The 26,586-nt window shown below is 37.1% G+C and overlaps 1 protein-coding gene across 2 annotated transcripts in view; it reads left to right on the top strand.

Moving 5' to 3' along the window:
* TMEM117 (transmembrane protein 117) overlaps positions 1-26,586 on the top strand; it is a 185,953-nt gene that overhangs the window by 64,576 nt on the left and 94,791 nt on the right. For both annotated transcript variants that reach the window (XM_029963660.1, XM_029963661.1), the window contains exon 3: positions 15,029-15,128. In XM_029963660.1, the coding sequence (XP_029819520.1) occupies positions 15,029-15,128 (100 nt within the window). The remainder of the gene's footprint in view (positions 1-15,028; positions 15,129-26,586) is intronic.

The following is a 26,586-nucleotide window of genomic DNA, read 5'->3' as shown; positions in this document are numbered from 1 at the left end:
CCATCCTAGCCTGACTCAATGCATATACCAAAAGGAGATGGCAGTATTATATCTGATCTAAAGCTGTGACCTGTATTTAGATATGCATATCTTTTTTGTTCACATGAAAGCATGTGAAAAAGACATTTCAAAAACACAAAGTGGGCAATATATCTGACATATAGCTAGCAAAGTATTTATTTTGAAAAATAATAAAAGTTTAAAGAAAGGTATTTATAAATGTTAATGACAAATGGGATTTTAAAGTCCTGAAATTTAATCATACTCTACCTCTAGCCTCTGGTTTCTATTGATTAGGTCTCACAGTGCTTTACTACCTGGTACCTTCATAGTGGTGTGTCTGTTACTGCTTGAAACCAAGCTGTTCACTGTCTCTATTTTCTCCTTTAAAAGACAAAATATTGTAATTATTGTACAAGGCTTAAAATACTTGTTTTTACCTGAAGAATTACATTCTGTCTTACCCACTTCCAACCAGGCACTTCTAATCATTCCCATGTCCTCAGCTGGTTTCAGAATGTAGGGAGAATTTTTGTAATGGCTTTTCCTGAGCAGAGAGAAGAGTTTAGAATTGCTCTGCCAATCCATTCAGCAACCTTCTATTTCATCCATTCATCAGTGTAGAATATCAGTTTAATAATAAAATCTTCCACCTAATTAGTAAGTAAACACAGGAAATACCATAAAATGCATTGGTGATGTTCCCAAAGCTTGGGTGCATCCAAGGTAGATCTCAAGGTACCCTTATTAAGGACACTTTGTTTCAGATAGTAACATGTAGATGATAACTTTCAGGCAGTAAAAAACCATTCTGGATCAGATTATAATTGAACAGTAGCATTTTGAAATATTTTCCACGATGAGCATCAGACAAAGATAGAATATTTACTCCACAGTTTATTTAATTCTGATTATATCTGTCCTGCTAACCGTCTGTTCAACTTCCAATTTAACTTACTATTTTATTGAAGTCTTAATTACAGTTTACTCATTCTTGTAAAGGTTTCTTACTGACAAAGTTCTATCATGTAATCTTTTACACTATTTCAAAATGTCGTTTTTGATCTTATGTCGAAGTAGAAGGTAAAGTTTTTCAGTTAGAATTTTTTTTCCAAACTACATATTTTAATTTAAGTATATCACTAGTTTTAGTTGCAGTTTGAGGTGGGTGTAGGCTTGCAAGGACATGTTATAAATGTTAGACCTTCACTCTAGTAATCTCAACTGTGCCAGTCTTAAAATATGAAACTCCATATTTTGCCATATCTCATAGTTTAAGAATCCAATAAAAATGAGTTTAAAGTTAACCAACTACTTTTACATGTAACTGAACTGAAATCCCCAGAAGATGGTTCAGCTCATTCAGATGTATTCTTGCACGTTAACAAGGTAAACTAAGAGGTAGGCAGCATCACTGTGTTATCAACACTGTTTTGGTAACAAATGTAAAAGATAGCATCATGTGAGATGTTATAAACAGAACTGACTCCATCTCAGTCAGACCCAGTGCAGATGTTTAAGATAAATCAGATGAATTATGTCTGTGAAGTGCTTATTTTTCTCCATTGCATGTGGAGAGAAATGGACTCTTCTAGGGAATTCTAGAACTACTAGCTGAAATTGAGACTTTTTTTTTAAGTCTGTAGTTGAGGTGAAACACAGTATTTGTAACTAACTGACCTTAGAAATATAGCCAAAACCATCAAAACTTGGTGTCTGACTATCAAAAATGCGTATCTTTCTCTCCATTGTTTCATGATGTCCTAGTCCTTTACTTGGGAGAAATTAGGAGGATACTCTATTCAATGAAGTTCAGACCACAAATTGTGGTAGTGTAAGGATCAGAAAAGACAGCAGTCAGTACAATACAGAGCAAAGTTATATCAGATCAAGTGTTGGACTGATATCAGCCAAGAGAAGTCACAATAAAGCTAATTTGCTTTGTCAGTCAAGGAGTGGCAGAACAGGTGGTCTTCTTCCTGTGTTTGCCATGTGAAATTTTTTGCTGCTATTATATGCCAGCTCTTGTCAAATGACTGCCCTATACCCAGTTGTTCTTTATATATAGTTTTCAAGTAATTCTGTAAAGAAACAATCTCCTCGATTTGTTAATTTGTACATTGCTTGAAGTCTAATTCTTTTCCATCTGCTCTGCAATCTGCTGCTGATAGTACATTATGAGTGAAGCCAACCAAATCCTTAGACCAACTCCTGAGTTGTCAAGCCTCATTTTCCTTCTATTTCTTCTTAAAATACCTGTGAGCATATTAGATCGTTTTACTTAACAACTCTAGCAGTTTCTGTATCTCAGTCTGATTTTGTAGACTACAACAAGTCTGATATACACCAGTCATCTTCAAGAGATTCAAAACCAAACATACATAACAGAATCACAGAATCATAAAAAGGTTTGGGTTGGAAGGAACTTTATGGATCATCTAGTTCCAACCCCACTGTCATGGACAGGGATGCCACCCACTAGACCAGCTTGCTCACAGACCCATCCATCTTGAAAGATATTTTCTGTTCTTTGGACCTGTAAGTAGTTTTAAATATTGACATTTTCCCCCATTACAGTTTCCTTATTAATTTTGATTTATCCATAGAATGTTGGTTGTGCGTGCAGGCTGTAGAACTTGGATAATGGTTTAGAACAAAGCATTTGCAGAGGAAGTGCTTCAGAAGATTCTTATTTAGGGCTCATTTGTGGCTATATCAAACTGTAGTATCCATTCTCCATCTAAATAAACTCTTGGGTTATTTGGCCTAAATTATTGTTTCTGCTGACACGGTTCTTTGAAAAGGCTAGTAAAGCTGACATGTTAACGCTGTTTCCAATCTTCATAAGACCCCTGTGCAGTTATTTGTGCCACTGCACACTGCTGGTGGATGAGAGGCTGGACATGAGCCAGCAATGTGCACTTGTAGCCCAGAAAGCCAAATGTGGCCTGGGCTGCATTAAAAGCAGTGTGGCCAGCAGGGCAAGGGAGTGATTCTGCCTCTCTACTCCACTCTGGTGAGACTGCCTGGAGTATTGCATCCAGATCTGGGGTCCTCTGCACAAGGAAGATGTGGAATGAGTGAGTTCAGTGAGTCCACCAAGATGACTCCAAGGGGGATGGAGGACCCCTCCTACAAGGAAAGGCTGAGAGAATTGTTTTTGTTCAACCTGGAAAAGAGAAGACTTCAGGGTGACTTAATTGTTGCCTTCCAGTATCTGAAGGGAGCCTACAAGAAGGATGGAGAGGGGCTTTTCACAAGTGCATATAGTGACAGGAGAAGGGGGAATGGATTCAAACTAAAAGAGAGTAGGTTTACATTAGATATTAAGAGGAAGTGTGCTGAGAGGGTAGTGAGGAACTGGAACAAGTTGCCCAGAGAAGTTGTGAATGCCCCATCCCTGAAGGTGCTGAAGGCCAGGTTGGATGGAGCTCTGAACAACATGGTCTAGTGAAAGGTGTCCCTGCCATCAACAGGGGAGTTGAAACTAGACGATCTTTAAGGTCGCTCCCAACCCAAACCATTCTATGATTCTGTGATTCTGATGTTCTAGGCTGATATGAACTCTCAGTTCCTTGAACAAACTGCACTTTCAGTCTCCTTTTATATGCACACACCTTAATACAGCAAAGGATCTGTAGGCAACTATAAACACTAAAATGACATTTTAGAAAGCTTGGGTGTATTCTCTTGTTTGAAATTAAGATTTTAACTGAGTGCTTTTCAAGGAAGGAAGCAACTCTGTTTTTCCTCTTGCAGTGAGACTTACTGTACAGTGCTGAGATTGTAGCCTGTTCAGTCTTTAGAAAAGGAGTAGCAAAATACAGCTGAATCTAAATATTTCTCTTAAAAACATTTGAAGACTGTGATCACATCTGTTCCATTTTGGGTATGATCTTTATTCTTTTTCATATATTTTGTACTTTGAATATATTTCTGCATTTCTGTGTATACCTATCTTGTAATTTCCCTTCCATAAAATTTGTTAGTCCAGTTTCCCAGTTCTCCTACACTTTTTCCTTCTTCTAAATGTGTTTTTAATATTCCTTTTCCCCTATTGCATATGATTTTCTCTGATCTTGGCTGATTGATGGTCTCCTTGTAGTCCTTGACAAATTCAGCATTCAGTAGCTTGGCGTGCTGAGAGATTCCAGCACCTACTGGTGGAATCCATGGAGCAGGTGTGTGTACCATTAGTATTCATGAAGAAGCAACTGAGCAGAGATTATCCAAGGGCTTTTGCTACACTTATTTTTAGGCTTTGCCTGTATACAGCAGGAAGATCCTATAGTAAGCAGAGTTTGTGTTTTAATATATTCTTAGTATTTTGACTTGTTCTGTCTCTCAATATCAAAAAAATTAACTTATATCCTGCATAAGCAATAAATGCATGTGAATATGGCCAACTTTTGTATTATTTATATTAATATAAAATATTTTGTGGAGGACGTTTCACAAATACTAAACTATTTAATAATGTGGAGTTAAAAATTAATTTCTATCTTCTTTCTTCTAACTGTTTGGAGTGATGTATAGCAGCATATACTTTAATTTATTGGATTCTAGTGACATGAAGAGAAAAATCTTGGCTATTTACACGGAAGTGTTCTATGCCAAATCCTTAACTGTGTCAAATGGATGAGGTTTTGGCATAATCATGAGAGACAACTTGAACTAGAAATCTGGAGCAATCAATTGTAAAGTGCACTTGTTCCCTAGTGCCCTTTCAGTTTTTATTCGGACATTTAAATAATGTTAACTTTACTTTTGATAATGGATTTAGGTTTAAATAAGTAAGTTTAAATAAATGTGGCTTAAAAAGACCAATCTGTAAATATAAACAGGGGTTGGATGAGTTCATCCATTGAGTTTCCTTTTGACCTAATTTTTTTCTGTGATTTTACCTGCTTTATTTAATTATTACTAATTGCTTATTTGATTGATTTGTCAATAATCTAATACTTAAGGAATCTTCATCTTGCCCTCAAACTACCATAAAGTCTTATGTCCTTTCTACTCATTGAGCAAATATCCCACCAGGCAGGTTTTACTTAGCCTTTCTTTCTTAGTAAATTTGTACTTCTGCAATGCAAGGCAGCAGAACTCTGCCCCATCATCCATCCATTCAGTCTCAGGTATTTTCACTGACTGATCTTGTTTCTAAATGACTCATTCATTTCAATATTACTTCTGTTGTAGAAAATAATCAAAGAAACACTTATTTTTAAAAGATCAGTTTAGTTGAACCACCTGTTCTACAGACTTGACACTTCTGTAGGTTTGTTTTACAGTTTGAACAGTCATGATACAAAGCTTCAGATTGGTGTAGATAACTTAAAATAGTCATTACAGGACCTCTGCAGTCACTGTCTCACAACTTTCGTTATATTCTGTTGACTTGATTAATAAGAAAACATAAGAGTTTCTATTCAAATAATATTTAAAAAATATTTAAATAGAAAATTAAAAACCGATAAATCAATTTTGATACCATTCAAATGTAATTAAGCATTAAATAACCTTACTTTTGGAAGATGAACATATTCATATCTGTAGTAATCTTTGAATTCTCTAAAAGAATATCTAGCCTTATTCTGTATCATAGGTAGGAATAAATTTTTCTGAAAGAAGAAACTTGCACAGTAAATGCTAATCAAAAGTGATATGGATATGAAACAATTTGTCCCAAGAATTTTTCAGATTAGAAGGACTTTCTGTTCCTAACCAGCAAAAGAAATTAAAATAATGAAAAATCCTATGATATGCAGATTTGGAAAGAAAACTGGAATTACCATAGAAACAGGTAAAAAAAATCAAGCTAAATATTTCTAAGTAACTGAATTTTAAAATCAAACCACAAGATTATTTTCAATTTGAGAGATGGCAAGTTCTTCAGCTTTGTAAATATTTTCAGATTTATAATTCCCCCCCATCTATTAAAATCAGTATATTTCTTCAAGTGATTGCAGACTCTGCATGACCTACAATTTTATAGTAATAGCAAAATACTCCTGACCATTTTTTACTCCTGATAACTTTGAAGAAAGAGTCAGAGGTTCCATCAGCACTGGCAGTACAAGCACACAAGCCAAATCAAATATCTTCATATCTTATGTAAAACATAATATGAATAGATTTGAAATTGTCATTAGAAGCTTGTGTGTCAGTTAAATCACCCTCCAACCTATAAAGTATGTATTCACTGTATATCTCTGTATATCTAGGTATACCCTGATATATCTCTGCAGCAAAACTCTGGAAATAAAAATGTCAAAATTAAAACTTATGACTCTGTACTGCTGTAGTAAAAAAAAAAACAACAACCAACCAAACCAACCAAATAATTCTAGTCTGTTTAGCAGCAATTATACTCTCCCCCCACGTTTACGTACTTTAATGCAAATTGTAGGGTGAGTCATATGTCAGACGCCACTGCTTTGAAAGTGGGCATCCATATGCAGGTTGCATGCATCCATATTTCCTATTACTTATCATATGCAGGCTCTGTCTAAGAGGTCCAGCATGTGCTTTAGTGAAGCATCTCACCTTGTTCCAGTCACAAATACATAGGCTCTTTCAATGACTTCCAGTGTTTAGTAAAACATTCAAAGTCCTCTGGTCCATGTTGAAAGGACAATCCTTTGGCCACTTGTCGTTCAGCTGCAGGGTATCAGTGGTTCCTGAAAATAGAGTGTTGAAAGGAGGCACATGGTCTTTGCTTCATCCAACTACTATGGCCAACCCTTGAAATCAAACTAATATTGGTCTTTGTAAAGCCTTAAAACAATGCCATTAAATAAAGAAAAAAAATCTGCTTTATTTTAATAAATTATTTAAAAAATAAAATCAAGACATTTTCCCTATTTTATTTTACATTTTGGACTTACAGTTTTTTTCAGAGCCAACTCAAATTCTTTTAAGTTGTGATCAGTGAGAATCCGTCAGCGGAGATTCTGTGCCAACATTTCTGCGTTCCTTCAGTTCCAATTCATTAACTTATGACATGCTGTTTGTAGTTTTCTGGCATTTCATTATTTTAATTTAAAAAAATTTAATCTATTTATCAATATTTCAGGAAAGTTTAGTAAGTTAAAGAATGATTAATATGCAAAGTTGCATTATCTGCTAATACTTACAAGTTTTTACTAAAATTTTCTAAAATATTTTTCTGCTTTTGCTTTCCTGGTTGGGCTACTGCTTACAAGCAGATTCATGTTTTAACACCTGCAAATTGTCCTAATTTCACCTTTCTGAATAGCAATAATACTGCAGTTACTAGTATATTCAGCATTATAGTAATGCATTTAAACTTCTCTGCCATCCCTACAACTGAAATGGATAGAAAGTACAAAGTTTTTGGTGAAATTCACTGAAGTTTTAATGTTATCAAAGCACTTGGTTAAAGTGATAGAGTTCCAGATACATTATTTAATTTTGTTTATATTTGTTGATGATATGAAAGGTTATCTTTTTTTTTTTAAAGTGAATAATTTTTTGTCTTTGAACTGCCAGTTCTGAGAATATTGCTACACATCTGCCCTTATCCCTTCTTAGCTGTGCTGATACATCAATAACGGGCATGGATATGTGTAAACCATGTCCCATTCTGAAGAGTTCAGCCAGTGCAGCATTAATCAAAGCCATTCTTACTAGTATCTCGCCAGGTTTAAAAACAGAGCAATTATTTATTTAAAAGAAAATGTTTCAATGCATTTATCTGTCTGAATCACTAACTTCACATTTCTAAATGCGTTGCCTGTTATATTCCTTAGTTTCCGTTAATGTTGCTTTCAAATTTGTTAATGCTATTTTCAAATATGTTATTTTCAAATTTCAGTAGGTATTTCTGAAATATCACACAACAAACAAATTATCTGCATTTTAAGATAAGCATATCTACAACATTTTACAAAATCTTGAATGTAATCCCCCCGCAAAAAAAACCCCCAGTTTACATATTTCTAAATATCAGAAACTCCAAGCATCCATTTTTCTTCAATGTACATGTGTAGAAGTTAGCTTGCTGTTTAGCGTCTTGTTGAAAATTACCTCTTGCTATCCTTCTCAGGATTCATATGGCAAGGGCTGAGACTGCAAATTGTGTGTCTGCAGAATGTGTTACAGTATGAGGAGTCAAGATCCTCTTTAAACCCTCAAAATTGGTATGCCTGAGGCCACTTGTCTTATTTGTGTCCCTGGGCACCTGTTTTATCTAGCATTTCGGAACTTTTTACTGTAAAACTATTTTGATATCATAGTATATAGGCAAATGGAGTGAATCAAATAAGGCATTTAATGTACCAGCACATACTACAGTGTTGTGGATTAGTCACAGGATTTTACTGGCCTATTAAAAGGGATGCTTAACAGTGTGACATGCTTCCCTTAACGTGTCACAGTTCTCTGAACTTGTTTCATTGTCCACTAAAATAATGTTCAATAAGAAATTCACTTAGCAGTAAGAAAATACATTAATCCTATCCTGTAGAATCAAACTGGCATGTAAGAGACAACTCTGTGTTTCATTGCTTCAGTAAAAACAACATATGCAGTGGTCATAGAGTTGAAGTGGAAACATAAATAACTACATATAAACAGCTGCAGTGCTTGTATCTGTGTGAATGTGTGGTGGGGGCAGGTAAGGCTGTGTTATGTATATTTAGGCAAGCATTCATCTGTTAGCACAGTAGCATTAGAAGTGTTTCTGCAGTCTATCCTTGCCTGAGTATTTTAGCCTTTATTTGCTGCAGAAAGATGCTAAATGCACTCCTCAGCCTTTTTTTTCGTTTTTTACTGACTACACGGAATATACATTTTTATGATGCACATTGCACATGAGTAGCAAAAAAATCCTGGAAAATTTATAAAAGATGTCTCATGGAGATAATAAATTTGAAAAATCAATTTGTTTTATTCTTGTGTCAGACACCTTTTATGCTTTTTCCCAGACTATCCTGTCCATCATAAATGCCTTGTAGTGGAATCTGTAGGGGTAGTAGATCATTTTCATCACAGCACTTACATAACAATGGAGAAAGATGCTTATCTGAGGGAAGAAATCTGGGTTCAATTCCCAACTTATCCACTGGTTGTTTCCAATTTTATTTATGACATTTAGGGTTTGAAACACACACAAAAAATGTAGGTGTGGCAAATCCTGTCATTTAAACTTACTGGAAGTATGTGCCAGCACTCACCAAAGTTTACTCAGGGAGGGTACATTCCTTGTGTAGTGGAGTCCTTAACACTTTTGAATTTGCAGATCCCTAAGGTTTTCCCAGTAGAGATGCAGACTTTCACAGCCTCTGGAAGTAGGCCTGTCATTAAGTTACTTTTTGCAACTCCTTTAGAAGTAAGCTGTTGGCCATTTTCATGTATGGCGTCACTAAGCCATAAAAGGAAATCATCTAAATGAACATCCTTCTTTGAATTGCTGTAAACTCCACTGATTATGGAGACAGCCTAGGAAGACTAGCATCATTAGGCAAAAGTTAATCTGTATAAATACCGCCTGATCCTTATGGAGAAGTCCGGACTTTGTTATGCCCCAAGTGCTTGAGGGTTTGTTGGAATAGGATCCACAAAAACCCATACAGGAAACTCTATAATTTGCAATTAAAAAAAACTACATTAGGGACAGAAATATGTTTTAAATCATGTCCTAATTTGCTTAAACACCTTAATTAGGACTGTACTTGTGATCTAATCCAAACAGCTATTCTGAGCAGTGACATTCACCTCCACTTCTCTAAAAGTGAAGGAAAGGGAATGTTTCTCTTATATGTGAAAGATAATACTTTTACATTTATATCTCACCTAACAGAGGCTGAAAAACACATTTCTCATCCTGTTGGAGAATGCCATATACAAAAACCCCTACCTTCCTAATAGAAGTTGTCACCACCTTTTCTTTTCTTATTGAGCATGACAATGAGACACAATTCTCTTTGAAGGACGTTGAACCAGTGTTCCTTGGAATAGGGACTGGATCTCATGTGTTCCCTACCATTTACATGCATACACCTAGTCTCCATTAACAGACAGAATTGCAATTGCTGCATTTTTCAGTGGGCCTTGTCTTATAGGTAGGCTTTCAAAGCTAGAAATCAATTGACCCATTATCGTGGAAAGCGGGAAGCTCCTGTATATCCCAGCAGCAGAATTTTAAATGGCTTGGGAGCTTTAAAAGCAAAGTCCCCAGAGTAAGTTAGACAGCCTTTAGGCCTGTAGACTGATGAGAAGAGGTTTTCAGAATCATAGTTCTGTTGCCTGATTTCAAAAAGCTGTGTGAATAAGTTATCAACCAGTGATGCTGGTTTTGCATCCTGAATTTTTTGTGTCTTGGACATCAACCTACTGAGCCTCTTGTGACTGTTACCTCTTTGATGTCTTGTCAAGCAAAATCCCTGGTTCAATGCCTCTTAATTCTCTCTGTTCTGGTGTCATAGAAGAAGTTTCATCTGTAGCTACAGAGAATGCATGGGGGAGTGGTATAGGTGCTTTCTGTACTGTTTGTTGGTAGCTATGCCTTATGCCATCCTCATTATGATTTGCCAGTTTATAAGATGGCAGATCTTGCCATCTGTATGTGTACTGTGTGTACCTTCCAGTTCCCTGTGGCTCTGATTGAATTCCTAGTGGTAGAGGAATAGCTTTTCATCTGAGCAAAGTGCTACCAAGTGTCTCATTTGCCATTCTGTCATTTTAGAGTGAGAAATACAGATCAGGAACTGTATCTGCAGTCTTTTATGTATGTTTTCAGCTGTTCCGATACTCTCTGCCTCCACTAAATTAGGAGTAATGGAAGCTTGTGATGCCATGTCTAAACACATGCTTCTTTGCAGCCTGTGTTGAACTCCCATGCTGTCACTTGTTTGCCAATGTCAAAGCATTTCACTTTGTCAGATGCACTAGGGAAGATGAGTTCCATATAGATAATCAGCTATTTAGGGGGAATGGCAGATGATAAAACCACCTCAGAAAAGCACATATCAGACTGCAGAACATGTACAGACTTTTTGTAACTCAACATAAAAGATATCTAGGCCTCCCCTCCTTTTTGAAGAGGATTGTTACCACTCTCTGTGGGTACAGTTATTGTTGGCTGTACAGAACATGCCCTGTGTGTTATGTGCCAGCCCAGTGCCTTCAGTGCTCTAGAGTGTATGAAGAGCCAGCTGAAGTTTAGTTAAGATGCATCAAGATTGCTAAAACGGCTTTAAAGATAACTAAAACCTCCCCAAAGTGTCTATGCTCTCATTGCTATCCATGGAGATCCAGGGTTCAGTTCAGATATGTTTGGTTTTCAGTTGTGTCACAGGCCTCACAAGAGATGAAGATTTCTTTGGAGACCAGGTTGTGTCATTTGGAGACCACATTATGTCACAGCACTGGGAATTATTTAGTCACATAGGTTTAACAATGCCTTTTGTTGTGTGAACATGTTGTTTTGACATGCTAGCCATCAAGCAGTAATGTAAGACATAAATCATTGACCCAGAATGTAGACAGTAGTATAAGGATGAATCATGCTCTAATCTGCATTTACTAGTATGACTAAGCTCCATTCAGAGTTTGACTTCCTGGTTCAAACTTAAATATAAGTGTATAAATTCAAGATATAGCCCATTTTTAGATCCTGTGATGGTCAAGAAAACACCATCTCAGCACTGAGTCTCAGTCACAACTTTTTTTCCGGTGCCTGCAACAGTGTCAATAGCACCACAGTGACTTGTGCATCAGATTAAAAACCTTCCATTTGCTTTCAGCCTGTTCATCATTTTAACAGCTGGTAAAGTGTCATCTTTGAAAAAATGCTCTGATATTTTCCTTTGAACAATTTCTCTGGGCTAATGCTGTTGTTTTCTTCGCTATCCATTCTGTGAAAACTCTTAGCTCCAGAAAAGTGATCAAATATGTCAAGCTCCTGTCTTTTTACTGACTCATGATTATTACCATACCTTTTGCATCAACATGAATGTAGACAGTACCCTATGTTTTTCATATATATATATATATATATATATGTTTTTTAATTTGTTTTTGAACTGTGTTTGTCAAGTCTCTTTTGGTTTCTCTTTTTGTCCTATTCTGTTAAAATTTTGATCAACCTTCCTTAGACTTTGTCCTGCTAAGGGCAGTTACCCTAGAACTGCAGCTTCCAGTCTTACTGACAAATATCAATACAGTCTTACTGTCAAAGGCTTTCAAATCCCAATTACAAACTTGTCCTTTATCTATAATATTCACAAATATTGGCTCCTCAGCCTTCAATTATTTACACTTATCCTGTCTGTTTCTGAAGAGCTTTTTTACTCTGAGCTTTAACTACTTTTTTTTTCTCACTCAGTGTTTTCTTATATTTTTTGCTCAGTATTTCCGTATACTGTGGTGTTCATGCAGTATGATTGTGCCTTGCTGCAAAAACACGTATGGAAAATTAAACAGAAGCCTTTTGACAAGTTACAGAAAATCTGGGCTGACCATGATAGTTAACTGGAACCCAACAGCTACTAACCCTTCTGCAAGGTGCCGACATGGGTCCTAGCCAAGAAGCAGGCTAAACAATTAAAGAAAACTCTCTAATCTCTAGCTAAAGATAGAAAAAAAAGTGGATATTTTTTCACAATAAAATTAATTTTACTTTTGGTACTGTTATAATATACATCCTGATAACATCACCAGGAAAACATGGCTTTCTTTGAAAATGTCAACTGTTCTCATTTATATTTAAACTAAAATCTGAAAATGAAAGCTGAATGGCTTGGTTTCTTTTTATTTTTTTTTAATTTTTATTTTCTTTAAATTGTTAACAACCTCAAATCCATATTTTAAAGTAATCAGTTTCTGTTTGAGTTTTGAGATGAAAATAATACTGCAGAGAGCATAAAAGACACTGAGTGTAATGCTAACAGTTAATAAAATAATAGTGTATTTAATTGCTATTTCTAATAAGATGACAATGCTAAAAATATTCTCCCTGTTTGTAAAAGGTTGTAGCTGTATTTTAATCACTAAATGCACTTAAATCGTGCACAGATTATGTCCCTAAGAGTTTCTTTATAATAATATGCTACTTTAACTGAAGGTCTGTCAGTTTGCATATTTAATTTAGGCATTACTTATAGACTATGATGCACAATTCATAGTAAGCTTCTTGGATGGTTTCATGTTTCAAATTACAAAAAGAACTGTTAGGAGGCTTTCAAGGCCTTTCTGTGTATTTAAGTATTGTATCCAGCTCATTTTATTGTAAGCCTTCTGATACTTTTAACATTTGTAAAAACAAGTGATTGCACTGAGAATTTCAATTGCTATTAAAAAAAAAAATGGCTTATGTCTGGTTTCATATATCTTCTACTAGGGAATACCCATATTCAGTGCTCAGTGACCTCTCAGCTTTTTTGGATAACCTGTCCTGTGTCCAGCAGCCTACCAGGGGTGGCTGTGGCTGGCCCCCTACATGTGACTGGGCTATAGGAGTCACCCAAGTGGCCTGTTTTATGGGAGTGTTGTGCAAGTGTTTACTTACTGTACACTTGTAATGAGGTATAACACATAAGACAATGTGTAATGCATATGAGAAAAGGTGAGAACCCTGTGGTATGTGTTTCCCATAGATGGAAAAGATTAAGATATGGTCTGCATTTGAGGGCCTGGCCTTACAAATGATATTTATTGTCCTGTCTTCTTTGTGAATAAGACACATTCTTAAGGAATGCAGACTTGGTAATTTTGTGCCTTCACAGGTGCTACATGAATGGCATACCCAAGATGCAGGAAAAAAGGAATTCCAAATGTTTTCCAGTTAAAAAGCATCTGGGAGAATGTATCTGTGAGGGGTATACTTGCTGTTCTCAGTCTTCCTTAGTTTCTGCTGTTGCTGTCTCCCTAGAACATGTTAAAGTGTGTCTAAGAAATTATACTCTACTGTGCATGAATTTGTGCTAGCAAGACCTTCTGTCCTGATCAGATATTCAGATTTTAACAGAACGGGCCCAGAAAGTGGGATCAGTTTGCACTGATCCAGTTACAGGGATGTGATCTGTTAGCTCCTAGACATTTCGACATTTGGTATATAATAATGGTAGAATTTGAGTAGTGGATAGCACAATGTTCCAGGACATTTTTACATGTAGCTATGTCACTTGTGCACACCCCTAAATGGGCATAACATTACATAAGCAATATTTACAAGCATTTCGAAAACAGAGATATCACTTGTAAAGTTAAAACACAATTGCCATCATTATTCAATGTGTTAGCTCTTGAGGAGAGTCACCTCTTCTTGAACACTGTAAAAGTCTTTTAGTAAAGGATATGGCTATATTAAAAGATATATTTTTTTCAGAAAGGTTTTAATTCAACACGAGTTACTTTTGCTTCTTAATTGTCCTTATAGCATCTTAATGAATTTGAAGTTAGAGGTCAAATTATCATGTGAGGTTTTAAATCCTATCTGTTGCATTATTTAAGCAGAGTGGAAATGCTTCATTTGGATTTAAGTAAAATGTAGCTGTGAAAATACAGTGTATAAATCTACAAACAGTGACATCTCACCAAAATTCTGCAAAGCTTGCTTGCACTGTGTTAAAAAAAACATGATTTTATAACTAATGGAGTGAAAAGTCAAGTGGCTCAATTATCTTTTTAAAGAGACCTTAAAGGTTTTTATTTTTATTCATAAAGTTTTTGCAAAGTCACTGATTCTGAGAATGTTGCAATTCCATTTAAAGGAAGAGTTAAAAAGTGTAAAACAATTTCTACTTCCAGAAGTCCTAGATAATCCTAAAGTCTTTGCCAACTGTTATTTTAACTCCTTCAAAAGAGATACGGGCTTCAAAGTCAGATTCACATTACATTTCTAATTGGAATTGACCCATACGAGTTCAGTTCTATGTCAAGACTCAGATCCAGCAGAAAAACTTATTATAAAAGAAATGGGAAATCTTTCACAGCTAATCATAAATTTTGTCACTAATACTAAGCAAATGCGTATAGCTTATAGTCTGTGTTCTTGTTTCCGCAGTGCATACATTATAACAGACTTCATGGGTATCAGGAATGAAAATTTTATGAAGATGGCTGCAGTTGGGACTTGGATGGGAGATTTTGTCACAGCGTGGATGGTAAGAAACATAATTACATTTTAAAGGAAAGGAAAGTTTGTTGCTTTCAAGGGAAAGAGGAGAGGAGAAACTCAATTTCTTGAAGTATTCAAGTATTTCAACCCAGAAAAGTAAAAAATTAACAAAGGTATAGTGTCAGGGTATTCAATTAGCCAGCAGTCCAGAAGAGTTTCAGTTAAAATTTATCAGGGCAATATGTAATTTTTTTGTTTTGTGAATGGTAATTTTGCAATTGACTGCTGTTAGGACAGCATGGTTAGGCCCTCCTTTGCTACGAAATAACATCATGACTTGCTATCTGGTAAAACAGTGAGTAGCAGCTAAAGATAAACAAGTCTAATGAGAAGAACTAAAAAGAGAAGCAAAATTGAACTGAAAGATGTGACAAAGAGCAATGGAGATGAGAGAAAGAAAGCAAGCCAGTTACATGCCAGCATTTGAAGGTAGTCTATTCAATGTGAAACTATCAGATTAAGTTTGTATCTAATTTAGGATTTAGAAAAATTACGTTTTCATTTGGGTTATACTTGTTACAAAGGCTTTCTTCTGAAATATGTGCAAACCAAAGATCAGCTTAGTGGAAGAGAACCAGAAAATGACAGCTGATTGAGAGCAAAATAAAGCATGTGCATGTTTTAATTGTTCAGGGAAAGCATTTCTTAAAGTGATAAAAGAGGAATTTAATTTTTTTTAGATTGCTTTTTTTGTATCTACACTAATGTGTAGGTAAGAATTTTAGCAATTGCATTTTAACAATGTCTTCTATCATCCACGTATTTGGAACATACTGTACAACAGACAGAAGGGAAAAAAAGGCATGAAGGATTTTTTCAACGTGCTGTTCAATATGTGTCAGTGGTTTGTCCAAGACAAATTGTGCTCTATGAAATGGTGGCCATGAAAAGCAAGTGCAGAGCAAATAATTTGTACATGCTTTACAGTAAGGACATTGGTGCATTGACCAATGTTGACAATAATGTAGATTTCTTGTGAATTGCTAATAAAATTCATGGGTACTTCTGCATACTTTTAGCTTGACCCTTTTTTCTTATGGGCTTCCACAGCTCTATTCCACTGTTGAAGAAGAGATGATGCATAAGCTAAGCAGAATTGAGAGAGGTCATGTTCATCATAGATATGTGACTTAGAGCTCCAGTTATATATTACATACAAGTTGCACTATGTTAGGTAATGTGGATTTTTTTCAGTCTCTCTTTTTTCATTTCCATGAAAAAAACCCTGTTATGTACACCCTGTATAAAGCATGGAAATGGTCAATTCAAAAGGCATGAAAATCCTGATCTTTTCTCTGTACTTAAAGCTGTCTCAGTTTTTCTCAGCAGCGGAGGCAAAAGTAGATTGTGCCACAGTAGATTCCTGGGGTGGATGGAGTTATCAATGAAGAATGAGAGAGAGACTCGGAGAGACTATAGAGGCAGTTTGGAGAGAGGAGACTGTTTAAATTAGGCTGGTTCTATCAGCTTTCTGGAAGAGCAGAGGACATGGGATTAGAGGGTCAGTGTGTTTTAGGACATGCTTTGATTGCACGGAGAGAGTTAAGAGATGTAATGATTGGTGTTTAGATCTTCAGAGCAAAAGGGAATAGTGATATTGCTTCTGCAACAATCTCTGCCGATCTCTAGGTAGAGTATATGAGCCAGTCAATGGAAATTACGGTGTTTAAGGGCAGCTAAGCCTAGGAACTAAGAAAGCTACAATGTCAGATAGAGAAGTATTAGTAAGAGAAGATATTGGAAGAGAAGATGTTGGTGCATGGGCCTGTACATTGGTGCATATCTCCCACACGGTCTAACTTAAGCAATCTATCTTATGCTATAGGAACAGAAATTGTCATGTTGTTTATATTTGAATTTGCTTGACTTTCTGTGTGTAAAACCCAGCATGAAATTGATGTCAAAGTAATATGAGTCTTCTGTGGTTATTATATTTTACAAAGTTTCCCCATCCTGTTTTGAAACAGGAAAGAAAACAACAAACCTGTAAAGGGACCTATGCACATCTTCCCATTCACAGCAGTGCTTATATTTTCTAATGTTTAAGAATTTTCTTTAAAGGAACTACCCATCCATAGACCAAAGCAGAAAATAAAAATGAAGATGTAGCCTTCACTTCACTGTGTTTGAGCCATACTGGCATTAAGATCTTATTCCCTGTTTAACTGGAAACTTTGGGAATAAGCAGAAATAAAGCAGAACAGATGGGATTCCGTTTTAAAAATGAGCAATCAATAAACAATAATATTATTCTAGTACAATGAGGAGTAGCTTGTTAAATCAGGAAAGTGATTGAAATGGGAAAATATGTTGTTGATTGCTATTTGCTTTGGATTGAAAAGGCATAAGTAAACCTTTCCCCTCAACACTTCCTAGCTCACTGATTAGTTTGGTGACAGGATCTGACTGAATTCCAAATAAAACCAGCAATATTCTTTTCATTGTGTTTAAGGAGAATGGGGTCATGCTATGGATGCATAGGAGATTCTCCTTTGTACCTCTGGACAGGAAAGTTGCTAATAATAAACATCTTTGCTGAAATCTGTACTAAGTGTTAGATATTCTAAATAAACCTGTGATGAAGGAAATGGGTTTAGTACACTAAATGCTGCTTCACTTTTCCTTCTGTGAAGCCACAGAAGTATATCTTGCACTTGCTTTGACATGCCCTCCTACTCCCATAAAAAGTGCATTCTGTTCTCATGGAGAGTGTTTTTGAGGCAGACACCACAGGGTTTAGCACAGTAGGAAACCTCTGACCCACCTAGACAAGCCTATAAACAAGCACTTATGGCTGTGTTCTGGGAGTGTGCAAGCAAGCTGAGGAAGGAGTTGATTCCAGAGCTGAATCTCTGATGATTAGATTTGAGTGGCCTCTCTGTAAAGATGAGCAACCTGCTGCAACTGTGTTTTTTGTGACACAAACCTGATCATGGGTGGTAAGGCATGCTGAGAGGATAACTACAGGAATGGGTGGCACTGAACAGTGACATGGGGCAGACTACAACCAGAACCTCCTTTGTTCTTTGTAGCTTCCTAGTGAAGTGGAACAGCCTGCTCTCCTCCTTCTTTCCAGTCACTGTTGGCTTTTAGATTGTCAAAACTGTTCTCCACTTTGAGTGAGGGCTTTTTGGGCTCTCCAAAGATTTGCATATTGGCCCTGCATTATGAATGATACTCATAACACATTGAGAGATTTGCTTACCAACTGTCATTGCCATTTACATTAAAGACATATCCCTGCCTTCAAACCCTACATACGTGTATAAGAGTCTAAACAGTAGAAGTTTAGAAGTTACATCTTTCTTAGACCTTGTTTGCTAGAATTGCCAGAAGCTGAAGCAGTCATCTTCAGCCAGTGTCTGGCACTGATCTCTGTGAATGTGTCAGGTTGATCCTCTTGACAAGAGATCCTCCAAGAGATTACCTTTCTTCTGTAAGGTAATTTAATTGAGATTCTCTTTTCCCTTGGTTGTTGCTAAAGAGAACTGAGAACATTTGAGAAATCACCGAGCAGCAGAGTCTCTGCCTCCTCCTATCATAAAAAACAATGATAAACTGAAGGGATGGTTTAGTATCTTATTCATCAAGCTGGTATTTACCACATCTGTACCAGCATATTCTTTTTAACAATGAGAAACCAAGAATTTTCTTGGCACTGTGCTTTTAGCAGAGTACTTCACACAATGAGTGTAAGCTGAATCATTGTCGCAATTCTTGACTGTTCTTTTTGACACTTTCATTTGACTTCAGTTTGATTCCTCCCTTGCTTGGGACCATGAAGACTCCCAGGACTATTTCTGTCTTTCATGATCTTAGCAGAGGAATTAGTAGGAAGTTAGGAAGTAGTACTTCCGTCACAGTCTGGATAGCAGGGTGATAGATCACCACTTGTTACCTGATATAGACACATTGTATCCACTTGGATGGTAGGTAGGTGATATGAAGGTAGAGACCTTCTACCTTAGACTTCTTGTCAGGACATATAATTGAGATTTCAAAAGGTCATTACTAAGTGGTGAATCTATACCTGCCTTTCCTCATTAGTGGAACTGGATAATGACACCCATATACACAAATTGCCTAGGCTTCTGTGAAGTCACTTCATTAGGTGATCATGCCTACACATCCTGAAACATAACTTGTGGTGGAATGCTGCTCTTCTTGATAAAGCTTATCTGTTCTTCTACAAGAAGGATTTTCTGTTCTCTGAGATTTTCAGCATTAGCTGTAAAAGCTCCAGGAAATGTACTTATCTGGCCAAAGGGAAGGGTTTTTAGTCTTATAATTCCAGAGGACAAATCTCACTCCATTTTGTGTTCTGGCTTTGCTAGTTGTGAAAGAAATAGGTTTTGTCATTGTTTTTTTCATTCACTTTCTCTATTGAACACCTTTTTTCTTCATCCTCTGATGAAGAAGGTTTCTGGATTTTGCCATTTTATGTGACTAAAATGTCTTACATGGATGATCACAGCGTAGCCACTAGAGGGGCCTGTGGCTGGTTCATAAAGAACACTCAAGAGGGCTGAAACCTGTCCATGGGGTCCTTGATGCTACTGATATCCATAGCTGACAGGTTTGAGTTAATGATTATTGCTGTGCAAGCACACAGTAACTCTGCAGAGTCTCAAACCAGAAGGTATTTCTGTCATGTAGACCATGTTAGAACTCAGGTTACTTCTGTAAGAACGTAACAGTTGAACCCGGTCAGACCTTAAAATCCATCCATCTAGTATCCTGCCTCAAACTGTGACTATGAGCAGAAGCCAACCAGGAGAGTAAGAACAAGCCAGTGATATGTGGTAGGGTCCTCTAATGCTCTCTCAAAATGCATGCAGTTTTGTGTATGTAATAACTCTTGATCCCAGAATTTTTTTGCCCTCTGTGCATCACTGTGCATTCAACTACAAAGAATTTCATCTGCCATTTTATTGCCTAGGGGCTTTTTTCCATAAGCATCTTTCCTGATTCTTCACAGTCAGCAAGCCATCATCCTTTTCACTGTGCATAAGTTAATATCATTATAAAGCTTTCTCACCTCACTGCTTGGCCATTTTACCAGGTTGCTTAGGAATATGATGAATAACTGCATCCCTTGTACGAATCCCTGTGGAATTCTGCTGATGACCTCCCTCCATTGCTAGAGCTGTCTGGCTAACCTACTTACCTTCTGTTCCCTGTCTTTTAAGCAGTTATTTATCAACATAAAGACCTTCCCTAAAGCTTTGAATGTTGAGTTTCCATAGAAGCCTTTGATGAGGAATTTCTCAAAAGCTTATTAGAAAATTCAAGTTAACCTATTTCAACCACATCTCCTTTATTTATGAGCTTTGTTGACCTCATTCAGTAATTCTGTTATGAAATATCCCCATTCCTGATATTTACAGATCCAGGCACTTAGCACTCCTTCCACAGCCTCAGACATTCCTGATGCCATTAAAGAGGTATTCTGACAGTGTTGGGTGGCCGTGAAAGTGCTGTTTGCAGGAAAGACAAAGTCACAGCTCAGGAACTGTGAATGTATGAAACAGTATGGAGCCATCTTCATGTGGCTTATCAGTGAAAGACAGTGAGCTTGTTTCCTCATGTTCATCTTAACCTCGTTATCAGTAATTTTCTCTGTCCTTGTCCATCAACACCCCGCTGTCTTATGGCTTGGGCATTATTTTGCAGGTGAACAAAAGTTAAGAGATACTTCCGTTTGACTGTTGCCATTGTGGTCATGAAAAACACATTTATTTGTAGAATAGGAGAGCAAGGTAATCAATGATTTTGAAGTGCTTTCTTTGTGTCCAGTAAGAGAGAATATTATACTTGTCCTCATCTGCTCTGAGACGTAACTACGTCAACATTCTAGAGTAATGAAGGATTCATTACTACTGTGCAGAAACTATCTTGATTTACCTCTTTATTTTATTTACTCTCATAATGTGTATTTGTGGCTAGGGCATGTTCACACAAAGTGAGCAACACTGATGTTGCAAATACTATCATGTTGCTGAAAATAACAGACACACTAAATTATGGCATTGAAAATAGAAAATAAAACTCTAATGTGAATAAAAAATGAAACCTTCTTTGAAAGGACACCAACATAAAATATATGCTGAAAGAAAACATAACATCATCATTAAAAATAATAAAGTACCTTGGATTTTGTATGTAACTTTTAAAGTAAAATAATAGCCACAAATGTTCACTGTTAAATTTATGTGAGTTTTAAAAAGTAATTCTTCTATCTAGGAAATTCTGTTTAGCAAAGAATAATGTATAGGTTTATTTGCAAGCAGTGAAGAATCCACCATTCTGATGTACATTACAGGGTAGTTTGGAGAGTCAGGAGTCTTAAATGACTGACACCTTTTTTAACTTATACCTCTGTCAAGGATTGGGCATGACAATTCAGATTATGATCGGTGTCAATCTTCTTGATTGTTTCTATTCCACTGACATATCAAATGACAAAATAAAACTGTAATTGAATTTACAGCAGCATCTGAAGTACTGTACAGCTAACAACTCTGCTGTACTTCAGTAGTGGAACTGAAATTAAACTATAAAACAGGAACTGGAAGAAGCAAAGTGGATGACGTGTTACTAAATTCACTTGCCAGAATTGCACAGATATGTGACTAATAACATTATTAATGGCACCATGTTTCTTTCCATTCAGAGAAGAATGAACAATGCGAGTTGCCCTTTTTGTTCATCTGTGCTCCTTGTTTTGTTTTTCATTCCTCTTCTTAAAGGCCAGTCCGGTTGCAGAGATATTCTGTAAATAGTGGTTTTATCTCCAAGTGATAACCCACATATAAATTCATCATCACAATAGCAGTTCAAATATATCCAGTCATATAAGACCTGCTAATTTTGTATTTTCAATTTTGTAGGTTATGAATGTGCTCACATCCTGCTCTGCTTCATGACTGCCACTTAGTTAGTTATATAAGGTAGAATGTGCCTGGTGTCATCTGAGTTCATCGAATTGTCCCATCAAGTCAGATTGCACTATTATTTATTCATTGATTGATGGTGTTGCCATCTGTTCGTATGCTCTAGATTATAATTATCTGCCTTTTCAAGCTTGATCTTTTTTTGTATTCCCCTATTACCTTGTCATTTCAATTCTGACCAGGCACTGCCAGAGGTGTTACTTCATCCCTGTCTGTTTCCCAGCCAGTGAGTTCCTTCAACTCGTTGTCACAGCAGGTATCCCGGTTGATAACCATTTTCTGGGCTTTAAAACATGTGCTTAGTATAGGTAGCAGTAAAAGCATCAGGATTTTCTTTTGAAGAAGGCTACAGCAAGCTCTACCTCAGAACTCAAGAGTAAGAAATGGAAGCCCCAAAGCTGAGCCCCAAAATGTATCCTATTGTTTTTCCAAAGCAGCTGCTGACATCTTTCAATGACAAGCAAAATTAGTTCTGGGAGTTCTTTCAAATAGGTGGGAAATTTTCCCCACTATTTTTTTTTTAATTTCAAGGTTTATGAACTCATACACATATACACACATTTCTATTCTGTCTAGATCCCTATCTAAAAATGTATGAAAGATCATATGAAATATTAATGGGAGCTGTTCTGTTTTCCAAATATTGTAGATGCAACATGTAGCTGCATCTTTTTCAAAAGACAAGTTGTAGAGGATATGTTTTCCTGCAACTCAAGTCTTGTCCAGCTGATTTGTATTGTAGCTTCAATTAGCCATACAGCTATAAATGAGACTCAGAGTCCTCTATTTTATCTTCATCATTATCACAAACTCGTTTGCTCTTTTTAATGTAGAACTGTATTTGCTTCTTGACAATATTTATGGAGCAGATTTTCATATATCCTGGTTGCATGTATTTAGAAACTGAAGTCAGTGTACCATATAAATTAAAGTTACTATGCAGCAATTCTGCATTCTGACATGATGTACTCCTTAAAAATGGTGTGAATGAGTGGGTGTCAGAAGTGCTGCAGAAGTGGGACTCTAGAAATAACATGTTCTTACTGAAGATCTTTGAGTACAGATGGCAAATGTGTAAACTGTTGGAGTCTCTAAGATGGACACTTCCTCTCTGGAACAGTCTGGTTCTGTATGAGATTGCAAGCACAAACCTTTTTCACTGCCTGGTGGAAGAAAAGAATTTTCTTGCTGAAACTGAAATTCACAAAATGACAGAATATGCTGAGTTGGAAAGGACCCACAAGGATCATCGAGTCCAACTCTTAGCCTTGCACAGGACCATCCCCAAGAGTCACACCATGTGCCTGAGAGTATTGTACAAATGCTTTTTGAACTCTCTCAGGTTTGGTGCTGTGACCACTTCCCTGGGGAGCCTGTTCCAGTACCCAACCACTCTGTGCCAACTGTGAGCTCCATACATTCTAACCCTTCCATCACATGCAGTGCTACTCCTCTGCCTTGTAACCATCCAGCAGGACACTCTCCTGAGAGTCTTGAGACTGTAATGTCTCTGAACATGATTGATCTCTCTTTTGCTCTTTCACTTGAACACTACGAAGCTTGTTCAGTTCTTCCTGTAGCTCCTTCACCTGGTGACACAGCTCTTCAAACACAGCACATCTTCTGCAAAATACCTATTTATCAGCCCCAGCCTCATGAAGAGGCATCAGGCACTCCTGGCAACCTGTGACCTGGAATGCTGCATGTGCCATCAGCAGGTCTGGCTGGCTGGAGGCCTTTGACATGGCTGGTTCAGTGATTGCTGCAGCTCTGTGGGATTGAGCACTCTGGCATGTAGGCACTATGAGGAAGATTAAACTAGTACACTAGTAAGACCTGGGCTGAAAGGATGTCTTGACTCTTGTTTACTAGCTGCTGACTCTGCTGCTTCTATTGGCTGCTCCCGGCTGGTCAGAGAGGAGCCCTTTCTATTCACCCTGCTTGCACGAACTGCCCTACAAACTGCCATACCTCGCCCCTGTTTGCCCACTCCTGTTTACCACACTCCGGGTCACTCATGCTCCCTGGAACCCTTTAAATTCCTTTTGGTCACTCCTGACACCACTCCCTCCTTGCCTCTTTGGCTGCTGAGGGCTTCCGGGTTGTGGGACTGCTGCTTGGGTGTTCCTGAACCCAGGGACCACCCCCCCCATATACTTGGATCTTACTCCCTGGCTGCTTCAGAAATTTAAGTCATTGCCTCAAGAAAGCTGCCAAGATGTGCAATGCGAAGCTCTATAACAAAATGGGAAGAGGTGGTTTAAAAGGAATATTGAACTTACCATGCACATTCAGCTGAAGATATTTCCTGGATTAAATATATCACAGAACCGCAGAATCACAGAATATGCTGAGTTGGAAGGGACCCAAAAGGATCATCAAGTCCAACCCTTATCCCTGCACAGGACCATTCCCAAGAGTCACACCATGTGCCTGAGAGTATTGCTCAAATGCTTCCTGAACTCTGTCAGTCTTGGTGCTGTGACCGGTTCCCACAGGAGCCTGTTCCAGTGCCCAACCATCCTCTGGATGAAGAACCTTTTTCTAATATCCAACCTAAATCTCCCCTGACACAACTTCAGGGGACCTTCTGTATCCGCAGAGGGAGATTAGCAGCAGATGGCAGTGGTACACAGCGATGCATGTATTTAATTCTGAATTCCTTTAGGATCTGTGGAATGAACTATTAGACACTCTATGAAGGGAAAAAAGGAAAGAAGGATGTTCTGTTGTGAAAAAACATATCACAGCAGTCTTGCCTATGTTGTACATAATCCATTCTTCTGTATAAGGAAGTGTGTGGTTGAAACTGGTGAACTAAGGAAGAGACTATTGCTAGTATTAATTTGCATTATTTTGAGGGGTAGGTGTTCACCTGAAAAACCTTGATGTTGTTTTGTAGAGAAAATTTATTTAGAATATGGCCAGAAAGTAATGATGTAAACACTCAAGTTAACAGAATACGATTAATTTTATCTTGAATTATGCCTAAAAATGAAAGATTATTCTCACAACAGCTACAATACCTTAAAAATTATATTCCATGTTACTGTAATATGGTACCATAACTCAACCCAGAATGTACTGGGAGAGCAACTAAGCAAGTGCTTGTATAAATACAGTGCAGAATTAATTTTTCTATGCAGTGCTGCATAATATGTGAATTTGTTGTGATATGGTGTGAGAAGTCTTCTCTTAAACAGCCCTGCTAGGAACCTTGAATTGATTTGATTGAGGATTCCTGAATTGTAAGTGAAATCACTACCTCTGCCTTGTTTGGAAGATAACAGTAAAGCTGAGCCTAAATTGCAGAAGTCTTAGTGTGGGAATTGATATGCACACAGGTAACCCCAGGCACTAGGCTACAGCTAAGGTTTTAAGGAAAGGTTTATTTTTGTAGTCAGAGACCCTAATACACTGCAATACATCACTGAATGCTCATGCAGCTGGGTGAAAAAAGCAAAGCAGGATACCCATTTTGATGCTTTTATAACACCATCTTTCACATGCACATAACTTTTTCAAGGCTGTATTCTCCCCTGTGTTTTGTGGCCTGACTGATTCCCAGCAAGGGCCCCTAGGCACGTCTGAGAATCTTCTGTCTCCCTGAAGCAGGGGAGTTACTTCTATACAGAAAGAACATACACAGCCCCATTTGTGGGTTAGAGCTCTTTCCCATGCTAGGTCTTCCCCAATCACAGACACTTCCCTGAGCGAATACTCCTACCTTTCCCTTCTCACCAAAATCTTGCATTTTCCTTCTTCTACACTTAGGAACTGTCAAACTTAGACTTATGATACCCTAGCTAGAAGGTAATTTTTTCTATATCCATAGTTGTGACTGTGCTTAATAAATATTGAAAATTCAATATGTTCAAACACAGTTTCTACTGAAAAAAATTCAGATAGGTCAGCTTCCAAAATCTCTTGCCAAAACCCACGTCTAACTTCAATGCAATTCTGCTGACTGTATCAGACTTAAAATACACAATTGCTTCTTAAAAACTGAGATATTAAAAAATTAAATGGATTTGAATTAAAATTAATTATAAAAGTTCATTTAATAGAGGGCACTCTGTAAGATGAGTCTAATTTCTTCTTGGTCTCTTCTTATTGTTCTTTTACATTACTTGAAGTAGGAACTTGAAGTACTTTTTTTAATGGATAGAAAGATTGTCAAGTTTCACTTAAACTTTTGTAAGTACTTTTAAAACCTCCATTAAAAAGCTATTTTTGTAATTTCTTACAGTACTACACTTCTCCAAATCACAAAAGAAATCACTGCCTCCTACACTTGCAGTAATAAAAAAGGTTTTGCATTTCACAGACACTAGGGATTGATCTTTATAGCAACTCATGGAGATACGTATGCTAATATGTCCCTATTTTACAATAGAAAACTGAAACAAAGGAAAAGGGAAGAGAAAAAAGGAGCTGGTGATGGAGCTGAGACAAGAGCCTGGTGTAGCTTTATATTCATTTAAGGGAAAT

This window comes from Manacus vitellinus, unplaced genomic scaffold (genome assembly GCF_001715985.3).
Source record: "Manacus vitellinus isolate BGI_N305 unplaced genomic scaffold, ASM171598v3 scaffold_5_pilon, whole genome shotgun sequence".
In the NCBI taxonomy this organism is placed as follows: Eukaryota; Metazoa; Chordata; class Aves; order Passeriformes; family Pipridae; genus Manacus; species Manacus vitellinus.
Note: the sequence above shows the minus strand (reverse complement) of the source record. Positions and strands in the feature narration are given on the sequence as shown.